The sequence below is a fragment of the Pollicipes pollicipes genome, unplaced genomic scaffold (assembly GCF_011947565.3).
Source record: "Pollicipes pollicipes isolate AB1234 unplaced genomic scaffold, Ppol_2.1 Scaffold_3447;HRSCAF=4054_pilon_pilon_pilon, whole genome shotgun sequence".
In the NCBI taxonomy this organism is placed as follows: domain Eukaryota; kingdom Metazoa; phylum Arthropoda; class Thecostraca; order Pollicipedomorpha; family Pollicipedidae; genus Pollicipes; species Pollicipes pollicipes.
The window spans coordinates 8,350,033-8,364,772 of NW_023596297.1; the positions used below are offsets into that span (position 1 = coordinate 8,350,033).

General features: G+C 48.3%; 1 protein-coding gene across 1 annotated transcript in view; it reads right to left on the reverse strand.

The window, feature by feature from the left end:
- Nucleotides 1-12,169, reverse strand: part of LOC119091303 (mucin-12) — a gene marked incomplete in the record, with an annotated part of 14,457 nt that extends 2,288 nt beyond the window's left edge. The window contains 3 exon segments of the mRNA XM_037214002.1: nucleotides 3,117-3,236; nucleotides 3,767-3,904; nucleotides 5,054-12,169. Coding sequence (XP_037069897.1) covers nucleotides 3,117-3,236; nucleotides 3,767-3,904; nucleotides 5,054-11,978 — 7,183 coding nt within the window.
- Between the last annotated feature and the right edge of the window lie 2,571 nt (nucleotides 12,170-14,740).

Genomic DNA, 14,740 nt, shown 5'->3' on the forward strand with positions numbered 1-14,740 from the left:
AAAGCTTCTGGTACACATTGTTAACGCTTACTACGGCCCATACTACGGTTCTACGTTTCAGCGCAAAAGGTGTCTTTAAAAAATATATTTAAGGTGCCGGCCAGGGACTCGATATTTCTGCTAATGAATGGGATTTTTCGATTACCCAGATTATCGTTTGCCTAGTTGTATTTCAAGAAGACCTCTAGCTTGCAATACAACTAAGCGCCACTTGTGCAACAGCACGATGAACCTAATCTCTTCTAATAAAATTAGCTATACTTGGGGAGCGATCTCTATGTAGCTCTCGGCACTTTTGCAGCTATGTGGGAGCAAGGAGGTACTTCTCGTATATTCACAAATATGTTCTTCAAACGCTTTTTGACATCTTGTTGTTGACACATTCTATGGTTTGCCCCGATAGCTCCTTGGGTCGGAGTGTGTGCCTTCCTATCCTTCGAACCGTGGCGGGGTGGGTTTGAGGCGCTTTAGACGCTCGTTATTACCCCTGGCGGAAAAAGCCTGACGCCGGTGGCAGCTGCCGCTCTTAAGGTCAGATGACGTTAGAGGGCAGGACGGACAGTGCTGAGTATTCCAGCACGTTAAGCTTTTGCCACCAAATTCTACCGTTAACTTGATTTCACGATCCGACGCCTGGCACCCGATTTCACGACCAGGTGCCAGGTGCTCGCACAGCAAGCACTGCTTAGTGTGAGCTCTGGTCTGAGGAATACACCCATTCAGTGTTCGGATCAAACTTATTAAAAGATATTCGTTGCAATGTTGTGCATGACGCTGAATCAACGTAAGACCGATCACAAGATCCTTAAACATTTGATGTACTTATTTGAAACTAGCCTATGAAATTGATGTGTGTTATAAGCACTCATGCTGAACGTTTCTACCACACGACAGGCACCGTGATTTCCACGTGGGTCGACTTTCACAATGCGCAAAATGCCTGCCTAACTTTAGTTGGAGGAATGGTCGCCCAGTTCCACTTGCGGACAAATTTCAGCCTGGGCCTTATGCAGGGAAAACTTACTCCCGACAAGAAAATTGACGAGACAAGAAACTTCGCCGACAAAAACTTCATCAGAATGCTGAAGATTGGAAGGAAAGTTTATACCGTCACCCGTCATCCCGTGAGGCATATGCAATAAAAGAAACAAAATCCATCGTATCCCTTTTCTTTACGGGGGTTGCTTTACCATCGCCCTACATTGGACCCAAGAGCCCCATGAGATCTTGAAAACTAAACAAGCTGGAGCCACGGGAAAAGGCACTGGAAAGCTCTTGACAGACTTTATCATATAATTGTGACTGGACAATGCTGAATGCGAACTTTGGCAGGACAACCGGGCTTAAAAGGCCTTTCAAACCTGTAAGATATGGTGCAAGATAACATGTAGATGTGATGTAAATAGATGCAACATAGATGCACTTTAAGTAGATGTAACGTAAGTAGATGTAATGTGAGAAGATGTACTGTAAGTAGATGCAATGTAAGTTAATGTAATGTAAGTAGATGTAATTTAAGAAAATGTACTGTAATTAGATTCACTGTAAGTAAATGCAATGAGGGTGGATGAAATATCATCATAGATTATGTGGTGTAGATATAAGATAGAGATTTCAATTTTATGTACTTCAAAACGTCAAATCTCGGTACAAAGGTCAATGTTTGATCTAGATTAAATCTAGATGGCATGGCTTTCCAAAAGCAAACAAAACTATCGTAACACCGTTCAGATTTACAAAACCATCATAAAAAGTATAAAATTTTTGCTCTACTTTCAGATAGAGAGCCTAGAATACCTACCAATAATGTGTTGCCTGTTTTCAATAAAACTTAGTTGTCGTTTTTTTAGCAGTGTCATCAACGTGACCTTGAGAAAGGTAAAGGTAGGGTATAGATCGTGGACCATCAAGTTCAGAAACTTAAATGTTGATGGCATGTGTAACTATGGTGTAAACTCAGCTGGCGAATTTGAATGCCGTGCTCCAAAGCGTTGAGAGCCTATTCTGGAAAAGTCCTGAGCATCAGATCGTAGTAGAGCGAGAGTTGATTCATGACATTTCAACCAAATTTAACAGAACTCATAAACTATGCAGAGTACTGGAACAAGCCACACTTACTCAATGATATTCAGCAGTTCAGCTTATTCCGTCTGACCTGGTATCATTAAATTCTGAATCCAATTAATCACACCCGCACCTACGTCTATGGGGCATTTACGATCCGATCTAGTCCATTCGAAAAACTTATCGAAATCATAATGGCTCTAGGTCGTCATTAGGAGGACGTCTGGTATCTAACAAAATGCTTGAGCGGCGACAATAAGATGTTCTGCACGTTTTCTAGAAATGTGTGCAGACCTTCACTACAAAATAACTTTCAGGTGCTTTGTCAGAGGAAATGTTCCACATTTCAAGCTATTGATGCATCAGATGATGAAATAAGTTCACGTTATTAGTGCACTCTTAGGGGAGAAAACTGTTCTAGACAACTCAGTCTCTCCATTTAGTGCATATGCTTCTCAATAAGTATTAATTGATTAAGCCATCTTGGGCTGCACAACATTGATTGAGAGCCAATTGACAGCCGATGTATTTGGAAATCGGGCTCACGAACGTCACATAATACGAAATAGCAATGCTATCTTATTGGCCTTGATCGCTGCGTGAATAATTTAATGGCAGGATTTCAATGGCGTTAGTATGGTGTCATGGATGCCTGAGTAACCTTGAACTAGCCTGCACGAAATTGTCTGCACATCTTCGCGGTCGAGTAGCTCAGAAACTAAAGCGGTTTAGGTCTTAAGAACGGCGGGGCTGAGAACCGCACCGAGTGACCTTCTAGATGGCTGATAGCTTTACAATTCAAAGCCCTCATGCAAAGTTGGAGCACACCTTTTAACAATATGTTAAGGTCGTGGCACATGGTGAACAAAAACCTTGTATGGTTAGACCTAGCTATTCACAATTTGAAATCCTGTTCGTGAAATAATGCTTCGTGTGCCATGTTGAATGAGATAGCGCTGTGGATTGCCTTTCATATGATAGAGTCTTACACACTGCAAACATCTGGGAGGTCACAATATGCAGACACGCGGCTCGTTTACGATTGCACTCACTCAACGCTGGATCGAAGTATTGTGTGTGCCAGCGTCCAAAGAAGCAACGCTTCTTTTTGCCGAGAGGTGTAAACCTCACAAAGCCCGTTGGGACCATGGTGTTGCCATTCATTTCGCAACCTGTTGGAGGGAGAATATGTTGCATATTACTGGAGAGATGCCTTGTGCATCGTGAGATGTACGGTTGATAGCAGATGTGTGAACTCCCAGCCATCACGAGATAATGCCAAAAGCCAAACTAGTGAAGCCAGATATCTTCCGCAAGCGATGACAACAATTGTCGGCAACGAGTTCGAAAGCATACCTTTCATGCATGGATAAAATGCAAAGGCCCAATGGAACGCCATTCGGATTCAATTTATTAATGTTTTGCTTTAAAAAACATTTTTATTGCAGCATAGAAGTTTCTCCTGTTGGCGGATGCTTTGCAATCAGCATGTATTTCACCTTATAGTTCCCTAAGCCAAATAATTCGCACCCTTAATCAAAGTCCAAAATTGGTCAAGCTCACTGACAGTCACAGGCAGCAAAGACCAGCACTCTAACGCAGCTGGAGATCCCTAAAATGCGTTACACTGAGCAAAAATAGTTTGTGTTTTTGTGAACGCAACTCGTTAGTTGAACAGGGGCTTCGAAACGCATATACTTACATCCTCTTGCTTCGTGCACGATGGTGACGTCAACAAAGCTTCCGTGTATAGTTTGCACACATTCCACATGCAGACAGCGACTAGGGTCCCGGATAATGGTTCCGGGTCTGCTAGACGTGATGTTGTCCCATTTGCACGCTGTAAAGTTTGGAAGCAATCAGTATGCACATAATCACAGCATACTCCGCAGCCTGTAGATTTCCGAAACCTCGGTCTCATAAAGAATAGTATATTCAACCGTCTAAGGCTGCATGTTTAAGGCTAACATATGTGGTCAGAACTGATAATGGCATTTTTCTTTGGTACAAATGCGCACAGAAATGGTTAGTGTTCAAAAAGGTGATATCTGGGAAACTTCAGGTACAATAACCGAATAGAACTGACGGATTGAGGCGTCAATACATCTAGCAGTGATAGCTGTCAAGCTTATTCACCGCCTTATTCCAGCAAATGTCAGAAGTGCTGGATCTCATCAGGTCGTAATCTCAATCCGCGGCCTGACAGGAAGTCTAAGGGTGCCAAGGTTTTCTAAGGGTGCCTATCCGGCATGTCGTGCAATCGCTCCCGAACGTTCGGTGGTCTCTGGGCAGTGAATGCGCGTGTTTTTACGCTGAAAACGTGTCCTTAGTTTTCTGGTTTCTGAGAAGTTACGTTTTTCAGAAACATTGCACGGTGATTTACGGTCGGCGTCGGCGGCGGGCGGCAACCGACGATTTTCGAGGACCGTGTGCGGCGAGTCGACACTGTTACATTAACAGAACCCTACATCATAGCTCCAAACATATATACTACATGTAATTGTACCCAGAATTAAACAAGGAGCACGACTGTTAAACTTCGTGTCGCTGCGGGTCGTGGTCACATAGATATGAGCATGTAATGCTGGAAAAGTCAGGTTTTCAGGAAATTCTGACCATTGACCTGGCGCACTGGCGTGAATTATCGACCAAGCAACATAAACCCTAATATCAATCGCGAGACCTCGTTAACAACAATGCTATGTTTGTTTCCGCAAGACTCTATCTCCCTTAATTTGGAAACGATAGGGGGGTCGCATCGACACCTCCCCTCCCCTATTAGTCCGTGTTAAGAAAGCCGAATCAGGGCGAGTGTTGAAAAACATCACTTGTGCACATCTCTGAGGCACAAATACCTCTCGGTGTCTTATCAAGGGCGTTTTCGCGTGCCTGAGCAAATCCATGTTTTCTCTTGCATACTGGATGAGAAAAACAACACAAAAAATGGCTACTTATGCAAGTCACAGATACGTTTCAATATTCCACTGACCTGGATGTTCAGTGGACGAAGTCGACCTCTCAGTACCTTGCGTCGAACTTACTTCTTCGAAACCCTGGGTGCTCTCAGATTTTGTCTGCCCATAATCAGGATGTGTCTTTGGGTGAGTATCCGGCAAGCTTGGATGAACTAGGTGACTTTCCGTTGCTGAGCTTGTTTCCTGTGTGCTGGCCGCCTGAGCCGTTTGTCGTGACACTGGAGCGTGCGTTTTACTTTCAGGACGCGTGCTTGCATAAGCCACCGCAATATGTGAAGCACATTTGGTAGCCTCTGTTGTTGTTGTGATGGTTCTTTCGGAACTTTCCCATTGAAGTGCTGAAGTAGTTTCGGTGGCCAAAGGACGTGCGGATGACGGCGGTGCAGGTTGTTCTTTTGTCACCAGATGTTCCCTGGGTGTGCCAGGCGTGGTAATGGTTTGTTCTGGCACAGCTGGGTGGGATGTGCTCTCCTGATGCGTGGTAACATGTGTTTTCGAAGCAGGGAAAACATGTCTCGGGGTTTCCGTTCCCTCCTCAGAGGCTTTTGAGGAACTTGCGGGATGCAGTACCGTAGCTGTCTCGTTGTCAACAACAAACTGGCTTCCAGTTGACGCGCGTTGGGTCCCTGAATGAGCGCCCATGAAACTAGTGGTTACTGAAGGACCTTCCGTTGCCAGGCTTTGTTCTTGTGTGCTGTGCATGTGAATCGTTTGCCGCGAGGTGGCTGGATGTGTTGTGGTTTTGGCATGCGTGCGTGCGCTTGATGTTGAAGCATTCGCAACTTTCTCTGCAGCTTCTTTTGATGTGTCAGGGGTTCCTACCGAACTTTTGGGATGAATTGCTGTCACGGCTTCAGTAACAGCGGGCCTTTCAGATGACGTCGTTATCGAATATTCTTCCGTTTCCATGCTTTCTTCAGGCATGCTTGCCGTGGTAGCCGATTGCCCTGACACAGGCTGCTGGGTTGTGCTCTCGGCTCGTGCGCTTGTACGATTTGTTGAAGTATGAGAGGGAAGGTCTGTGATTTCCATGGATGACACCATGGGCTGCTCCGAAGTTGCTGCATGAATTATTGCAACTGTCGTATTCCGAACACCAGCAGGGCTTTCAGATGACGTGCGCTGGGTCTCTTGCCAAGTCTGTGGGAAGCTGGAACCTAAATAAGGGCCTTCAGTTTCCTGAACTTGTCCTTGTGTGCTGGTAGTGTGAGCCGTTTGCCGTGATGTGGCTTGATGTGCTGTGCTTTCAGTGAGCTTACTCGCATGAGCTGTTGAAGCCGTTTGAGATGGCTCTGCAATTTCTGCTGACGTCACAATGGGTTCTTTCGAGCTTTTGGGGTGCACTTCCGTAACGGCTGCTGTAACAGGAGGTCGCTCAGATGATGGCGGTACAGAATGTTCTTCTGTTCCCACGCTTGCTTCGGGAATGCTAACCGTGCTAGCTGATGGCCGTAACACGAGATGCTGTGTTGTGCTTTTTGCTTGTGCGCCTGTGCTAGTTTCTGAAGCGTGAGAAGCACGTTCCGTAGTTCCCGCTGTTGGCGGAACGGTTTGTTCAGAAGTTTTTGCATGAAGTGTTGCAGCCGTCGCACTTCCAATACCACCTGAGCTTTCAGATGATGCGTGCTGGGTGGCTTGGTAAGTATGCGGGTGGCTTGAAGGCAGAGAATGACCTTCCGTTGCAAGGCTTTGTTCTTGCGTGCTGGCGGTGTGAGCGGCTTGCTGCGACACGGCTGGGTATGCTGTGCCTTCAGCAAGCGTGCTGGTAAAAGTGATCGAAGCGTTTGTGGCTTGTTCGGCAGCTTCGGTTGACGCTGTAGCGGTTCTTTTCGAGCCTTTTGGATGGATTTCTGTAGCAACTCCGGTCACACTAGGTCTTTCAGATGTTGGCGTCTCGGAATATTCTTCTGTTGTCATATTTTCTGCCGGAATGCCAGCCGTACTAATTGTTTGTCCTGAGACAAGTTGGATTTTCCCTTGAGTGCTGGTCGCATGGGCCGTTTGCCGTGACGCCGCTGAGTGTATTGTGCTTTCAACATGAGTGCTGGTATAACGCACGGAAAAATCTGTAGCTAGTTCTGCAGCTTCCGTTGATGTTACAGTGCTTTCTTGTGGGCTTCCGGGATGGAATACTGTAACAGATTCAGTTATTATGGGCCTTTCAGAGGATGGCGGTACGTGATGTTCTCTCGTTCCGATGCTTCCGGCTGGAAGGAAAGCCGTGCTGGCTGATTGCTCTGACACATGATGCTGTGTTGTAATTTCCCCTTGCGCGTTTGTGCGAGTTCTTGAAGCATGAGAAAGGGGTTTTGTTGTTTCTTCTGCAGGCGGATTGGTTAGTTCCGAGGTTGCCGCATGCATTGGTGCTGTCGCTATACTCCCAATACTAGCAGGGCTTCCAGATAACGTACTTTGAGTCGCTGGGTGATAGGACTGGAAGGTGGTAGATGCAGAATGACCTTCCGGTCCTAGACTTTCTTCCTGTGTGCTGGCCATGTAAGCCTTTTGCCGCGATACAGGCAGATGTACTGTGGTTTCAGCCTGCGTGCTCGCGACGGATGCGTTCGAAGCGTGATCCACAGCTACTGTTGCATGCACAACAGTTTGACGCGTGCCAGCCGTTCTAGCTGATTGTCTTGACACAGGTAGTTGTGTAGTGCTTTCTGCACGTGTACCGGTATGTCCTTCTGAAACGTGAGAGGCGTGATCTGTAGTTTCCGTTGCTGCCGCAGTGATTTGTTCTGAGCTTGCAGGATGAACTGCTTTAGTCGTCATGTTCTCAATGCTGGCGGGAATTTCAGATGATGCAAGTTGTGTTGTCGGGTGAGTATGGGAGAAGCTGGTGGGCACAAGGTGTTCCTCCGTAACCAGACTTGGTTGTTTTGTGCTGGGAACGTAAGTTGGTTGTCGTGAAGCAGATTTTTGTGTCGTGCTTTCTGTGTGCGTGCTGAATTGAGTTGTTGAAGTAATGGTAACGGGTCTGGTTCCTGTTGATGATGCAGTCATTTCATGTGAACTTCTTGGACGAAGCACTATAGTTGTTTCAATGTCAAAAGATGTTTCCGATAAAGTGGGAGCAGAATATTTTCCCGTTGACAGGGTTTGTTCTTTTGCACTGGTCAGGTGAACTGTTCGCCTTGACGCAGGGGAATGTGCTGTACTTTGAAGATGGCTTGCAGTGTAAGCCGTTGAAGCATTGTAAGCCCGATCAGGAGCCGTTGTTGATGGTGCAGAGGTTTGCTCTGAACTTTTGGAATGGGGTACTGTAGCAGTTTCAGTAAAAGAGGAACTCTCAAGCGATGTCGGCATGGGATGCTTTGTAGACGTCAAGCGTTCTTCAGGCATACTAACCGTGCCGGGAGACTGTTGTGACACCAGTGGGCGTGTAGGGCCTGCAGCATGCGTGCTCGTATATGATTTTGAATGATAAGAAGCATGCTCTGTGGCTTCTGTTACCGTCGTAGTCTTTTGTTGGGAAATTTCCGGTTGAAGTGATGAACTCGTCAAATGCGTAATACCAGGAGGACTTCCAGGTGATGCATGCTGAGACGATAGATGAGCATGTGCGAAGCTCGTCGGTAATGATTCACCTTCCGTTGCTGGTCTTTGGTCATGTGTGCTGTCTGTGTGAGCTGTTTCTCTTGACCCAGTTGGGTGTGCTGTGCTATGAGTCCTTGCATGAATTGCTGAAGCATTCAAAGCACGTTCCGTACCCTGGGTTGGCGGTGATGCGGTTTCTTCTGGTTCTTCGGTGTGGGTAACTAAAGTTGTCTCAACACCAGAAGGACGTTGAGATGAAGCAGGTACGGATTGTTCCTCGGTTGCCAGACTTTGTTCTTGTATGGTGGTCACGTGAGTTGTTTGCCGTGACGAAGGTGGGCGTGTAATGTCTTCTGCATGCCTGCTTGTATGAGTTCGTGAAGCGTTTAAAGCATGTTCTCTCGTTTCTGCTGTAAAGGATGTTGTTTCCTGTGGACTTTCAGTACGGGATGTTGTTACAGCTTCTTCTACATAGGGACTTACCGATGAAGGTGGTATGGAAAAACCCACTGTTGCCTGCTCTTCTCTAATACTGGCCGTTCCAGCTGATCGTTGAGACACAGGTGGGTGCGTTGTGCTTTCAGCATGCGTGCCAGTTAGACCTTGTGGGACATGTGGGCCTTGTTCTGTGGGTTTTGTTGCCGGCGTAAAGGTTTGCTCAGAAGTTGTTGAACGAAGGTGTGCAGTCGTCACGAAAGAGATTTCAGGCGATGCAGGCTGGGTGACTACTGGGTGACTTTGCGAAGAACCTGCAGGTGCAAAATGTTCTTCCGTCGACAGGCTTTGTTCATGTCTACTCGACGGATGAGCCGTTTGCCGTGACCGAGGTGGGTGTGACGTGCTTTCAGTACGCGTACTTGCATATGCTATTGAAGCATCTGTAACATCCTTTTCAACTGATGTTGACGTCGCAATGGTTTCTTCGGATCCTTTGGGCAGGTGCGCCGTAGTGGCTTTCATAACTGAATGACTTTCGGACGATGACAGCATAGCATGCTCATCCGTTGCCAGGCTCTCTTTAAGCGTGCTAACCGATTGGTGCGACAGAGATGGGTGCGATGTACCTGCTGTTGCCGTGCTCGTATGGGCCTTTGAAGCATGCTTTGTTGCTTCTGTGACCGTCACATTCGCTTGTTCGGAAGCTTCTGGTTGAAGTGATGTACTAGTCAAATGCTTAATACCAGAGGGGCTTCCAGATGATGTATGCTGGGACGATGGCAGAGCGTGAGCGAGGCTCGTACGTAACAAAGGGCCTTCCGTTGCTGGGCTTTGTTCTTGTGTGCTGGCTGTGTGAGCTGCTTGCCGTGACGGGTGTGCTGTGCTTTCGGCACGTGTACTTGAATGAGCCGTTGAGCCACCCAAAGCACGTTCCGTAGCTTGTATTAGTGGTGATGTGGTTTCTTCCGATCTTTCGGTGTGGGTCACCGTAGTTGTCTCAATACCGGAGGGAGATTGAGATGAAGCAGGTGCGGATTGTTTCTCGGTTGCCAGACTCTGTTCGTGTGTAATGACCACGTGAGTTGTTTGCTGTGGTGGAGGTAGGCGCGTAGTGTCTTCTGCTCGTCTGCTTGCGTAGGTTTGTGAAGCATTCAACACGTGTTCTGTTGCTTCTCCTGCAAGGGATGTTGTTTGCCGTGAAGTTTCAGAATGGAATGCTGTTGCAGATTCCTCTACATAAGGGCTTTCTGATGAAGGTGGGATAGAATAACCCTCTGTCACCTGCTCTTCTTTAATGCTAGCCGTTCCAGCTGATCGTTGAGACACAGGTGGGTGCATTGTGCTTTCAGCCTGCGTGCTAGCTAGACCTTGTGGGACGTGTGGACCTTGTTCGGTGGGTTTTGTTGCCGGCGCAAAGGTTTGCTCAGAAGTTGTTGAGCGGAGGTGGGCAGTCGTCACAGAAGGGATTTCAGGTGATGCAGGCTGTGTTACTGGGTGACTTTGTGAGGAACCTGTAGGTGCAAAAGGCTTTTCCGTCGAACGGCTTCGTTCTTGTGTGCTTGGCTGATGAGCCGTTTGCCGTGACCGAGGTGGGTGTGTTGTGCTTTCAGCATGCGTACTTGCATATGCTATTGAAGCATTTGTAACATTCTTTTCAACTGATGCTGACGTTGCAATGGTTTCCTCTGAGCCTTCGGGCAGGTGCGCCGTAGTTGCCTCCATAACTGAAGGACTTTCGGACGATGGCAGCATAGCATGCTCTTCCGTTGCCAAGCTTTCTTTAGGTGTGCTAACCGATTCGTGCGACACAGATGGGTGCGATGCACCTGCTGTTTGCGTGCTCGTATGGGCCTTTGAAGCATGGGAAACATGCTCTGTGACTTTTGTTGCCGTCTCAGGGGTTTGCTCGGGAGTTTCTGGCTGAAGTGGCGTACTCGTGACAAGGTTAATACCAGAGGGGCTTCCAGATGATGCACGCTGGGACGATGAAAGAGTGTGAGCGAGGCTGGTACGTAACAACGGGCCTTCTGTTGCTGGACTTTGCTCTTGTGTACTGTCTGTGTGAGCTGCTGGCCGTGAGGGGTGTGCTGTGCTTTCGGAACGTGTACTTGAATGAGCCGTTGAGGCACCCAAAGCACGTTCCGTAGCTTGTATTGGTGGTGATGTGGTTTCTTCCGATCTTTCAGTGTGAGTCACTGTAGTTGTCTCAATACCGGAGGGAGATTGAGATGAAGCAGGTACGGATTGTTTCTCGGTTGCCAGACTCTGTTCGTGTGTAATGGCCACGTGAGTTGTTTGCTGTGGTGGAGGTAGGTGCGTAGTGTCTTCTGCGCGCCTGCTTGTGTAAGTTTGTGAAGCATTCAACACGTGTTCTGTTGCTTCTGCTGCAAGGGACGTTGTTTGCCGTGAAGTTTCAGAATGGAATGCTGTTGTAGATTCCTCTACATAAGGGCTTTCTGATGAAGGTGGGATAGAATAACCCTCTGTCACCTGCTCTTCTTTAATGCTAGCCGTTCCAGCTGATCGTTGAGACACAGGTGGGTGCGTTGTGCTTTCAGCCTGCGTACTAGCTAGACCTTGTGGGACGTGTGGACCTTGTTCGGTGGGTTTTGTTGCCGGCGCAAAGGTTTGCTCAGAAGTTGTTGAGCGAAGGTGTGCAGTCGTCACAGAAGGGATTTCAGGTGATGCAGGCTGTGTTACTGGGTGACTTTGTGAGGAACCTGTAGGTGCAAAAGGCTTTTCCGTCGACCGGCTTCGTTCTTGTGTGCTTGGCGGATGGGCCGTTTGCCGTGACCGAGGTGGGTGTGTTGTGCTTTCAGCATGCGTACTTGCATATGCTATCGAAGCATTTGTAACATTCTTTTCAACTGATGCTGACGTTGCAATGGTTTCCTCTGAGCCTTCGGGCAGGTGCGCCGTAGTTGCCTCCATAACTGAAGGACTTTCGGACGATGGCAGCATAGCATGCTCTTCCGTTGCCAGGCTTTCTTTAGGTGTGCTAACCGATTCGTGCGACACAGATGGGTGCGATGCACCTGTTGTTTGCGTGCTCGTATGGGCCTTTGAAGCATGGGAAACATGCTCTGTGACTTTTGTTGCCGTCTCAGGGGTTTGCTCGGAAGTTTCTGGCTGAAGTGGCGTACTCGTGACAAGGTTAATACCAGAGGGGCTTCCAGATGATGCACGCTGGGACGATGAAAGAGTGTGAGCGAGGCTGGTACGTAACAACGGGCCTTCTGTTGCTGGACTTTGCTCTTGTGTACTGTCTGTGTGAGCTGCTGGCCGTGAGGGGTGTGCTGTGCTTTCGGAACGTGTACTTGAATGAGCCGTTGAGGCACCCAAAGCACGTTCCGTAGCTTGTATTGGTGGTGACGTGGTTTTTTCCGATCTTTCGGTGTGAGTCACCTGTAGTTGTCTCAATACCGGAGGGAGACTGAGATGAAGCAGGCACGGATTGTTTCTCGGTTGCCAGACTCTGTTCGTGTGTAATGGCCACGTGAGTTGTTTGCTGTGGTGGAGGTAGGCGCGTAGTGTCTTCTGCGCGCCTGCTTGTGTAAGTTTGAGAAGCATTCAACACGTGGTCTGTTGCTTCTCCTGCGGGGGATGTTGTTTGCCGTGAAGTTTCAGAATGGAATGCTGTTGTAGATTCCTCTGCATAAGGGCTTTCTGATGAAGGTGGGATAGAATAACCCTCTGTCACCTGCTCTTCTTTAATGCTAGCCGTTCCAGCTGATCGTTGAGACACAGGTGGGTGCATTGTGCTTTCAGCCTGCGTGCTAGCTAGACCTTGTGGGACGTGTGGACCTTGTTCGGTGGGTTTTGTTGCCGGCGCAAAGGTTTGCTCAGAAGTTGTTGAGCGGAGGTGTGCAGTCGTCACAGAAGGGATTTCAGGTGATGCAGGCTGTGTTACTGGGTGACTTTGTGAGGAACCTGTAGGTGCAAAAGGCTTTTCCGTCGAACGGCTTCGTTCTTGTGTGCTTGGCGGATGAGCCGTTTGCCGTGACCGAGGTGGGTGTGTTGTGCTTTCAGCATGCGTACTTGCATATGCTATTGAAGCATTTGTAACATTCTTTTCAACTGATGCTGACGTTGCAATGGTTTCCTCTGAGCCTTTGGGCAGGTGCGCCGTAGTTGCCTCCATAACTGAAGGGCTTTCGGACGATGGCAGCATAGCATGCTCTTCCGTTGCCAAGCTTTCTTTAGGTGTGCTAACCGATTCGTGCGACACAGATGGGTGCGATGCACCTGCTGTTTGCGTGCTCGTATGGATCTTTGAAGCATGGGAAACATGCTCTGTGACTTTTGTTGCCGTCTCAGGGGTTTGCTCGGGAGTTTCTGGCTGAAGTGGCGTACTCGTGACAAGGTTAATACCAGAGGGGGTTCCAGATGATGCACGCTGGGACGATGAAAGAGTGTGAGCGAGGCTGGTACGTAACAACGGGCCCTCTGTTGCTGGACTTTGCTCTTGTGTACTGTCTGTGTGAGCTGCTGGCCGTGAGGGGTGTGCTGTGCTTTCGGAACGTGTACTTGAATGAGCCGTTGAGGCACCCAAAGCACGTTCCGTAGCTTGTATCGGTGGTGATGTGGTTTCTTCCGATCTTCCGGTGTGAGTCACTGTAGTTGTCTCAATACCGGAGGGAGATTGAGATGAAGCAGGTAAGGATTGTTTCTCGGTTGCCAGACTCTGTTCGTGTGCAATGGCCACGTGAGTTGTTTGCTGTGGTGGAGGTAGGCGCGTAGTGTCTTCTGCGCGCCTGCTTGTGTAAGTTTGAGAAGCATTCAACACGTGGTCTGTTGCTTCTCCTGCGGGGGATGTTGTTTGCCGTGAAGTTTCAGAATGGAATGCTGTTGTAGATTCCTCTACATAAGGGCTTTCTGATGAAGGTGGGATAGAATAACCCTCTGTCACCTGCTCTTCTTTAATGCTAGCCGTTCCAGCTGATCGTTGAGACACAGGTGGGTGCGTTGTGCTTTCAGCCTGCGTACTAGCTAGACCTTGTGGGACGTGTGGACCTTGTTCGGTGGGTTTTGTTGCCGGCGCAAAGGTTTGCTCAGAAGTTGTTGAGCGGAGGTGTGCAGTCGTCACAGAAGGGATTTCAGGTGATGCAGGCTGTGTTACTGGGTGACTTTGTGAGGAACCTGTAGGTGCAAAAGGCTTTTCCGTCGACCGGCTTCGTTCTTGTGTGCTTGGCGAATGGGCCGTTTGCCGTGACCGAGGTGGGTGTGTTGTGCTTTCAGCATGCGTACTTGCATATGCTATTGAAGCATTTGTAACATCCTTTTCAACTGATGCTGATGTTGCAATGGTTTCCCCGGGGCCTTTGGTAAGGTGCGCCATAGTGGCTTCCGTAACTGAAGGACTTTCGGACGATGACAGCATGGCATGCTCATCCGTTGCCAGACTGTCCTTAAGCGTGCTAGCCCATTGGTGTGACACAGATGGGTACAATGTGCCTGCTGTTTGCATGCTCGTATGCTCCTTTGGAACATGAGAAACATGCTCTGTGATTTCTGTTGCCGTCATAGTCGTGTGTTCGGAAGTTTCTGGTTGAAGTGATGTACTCGTCAAATGTTTAACACCAGAGGGGCTTCCAGATGATGCATGCTGGGACGATGGAAGAGTGTGGGCGAAGCTGGTACGTAACAAATGACCTTCTGTTGCTGGGCTTTGTTCTTGTGTGCTGGCTGTGTGGGCTGCTGGCCGTGAGGGGTGTGCTGTGCTT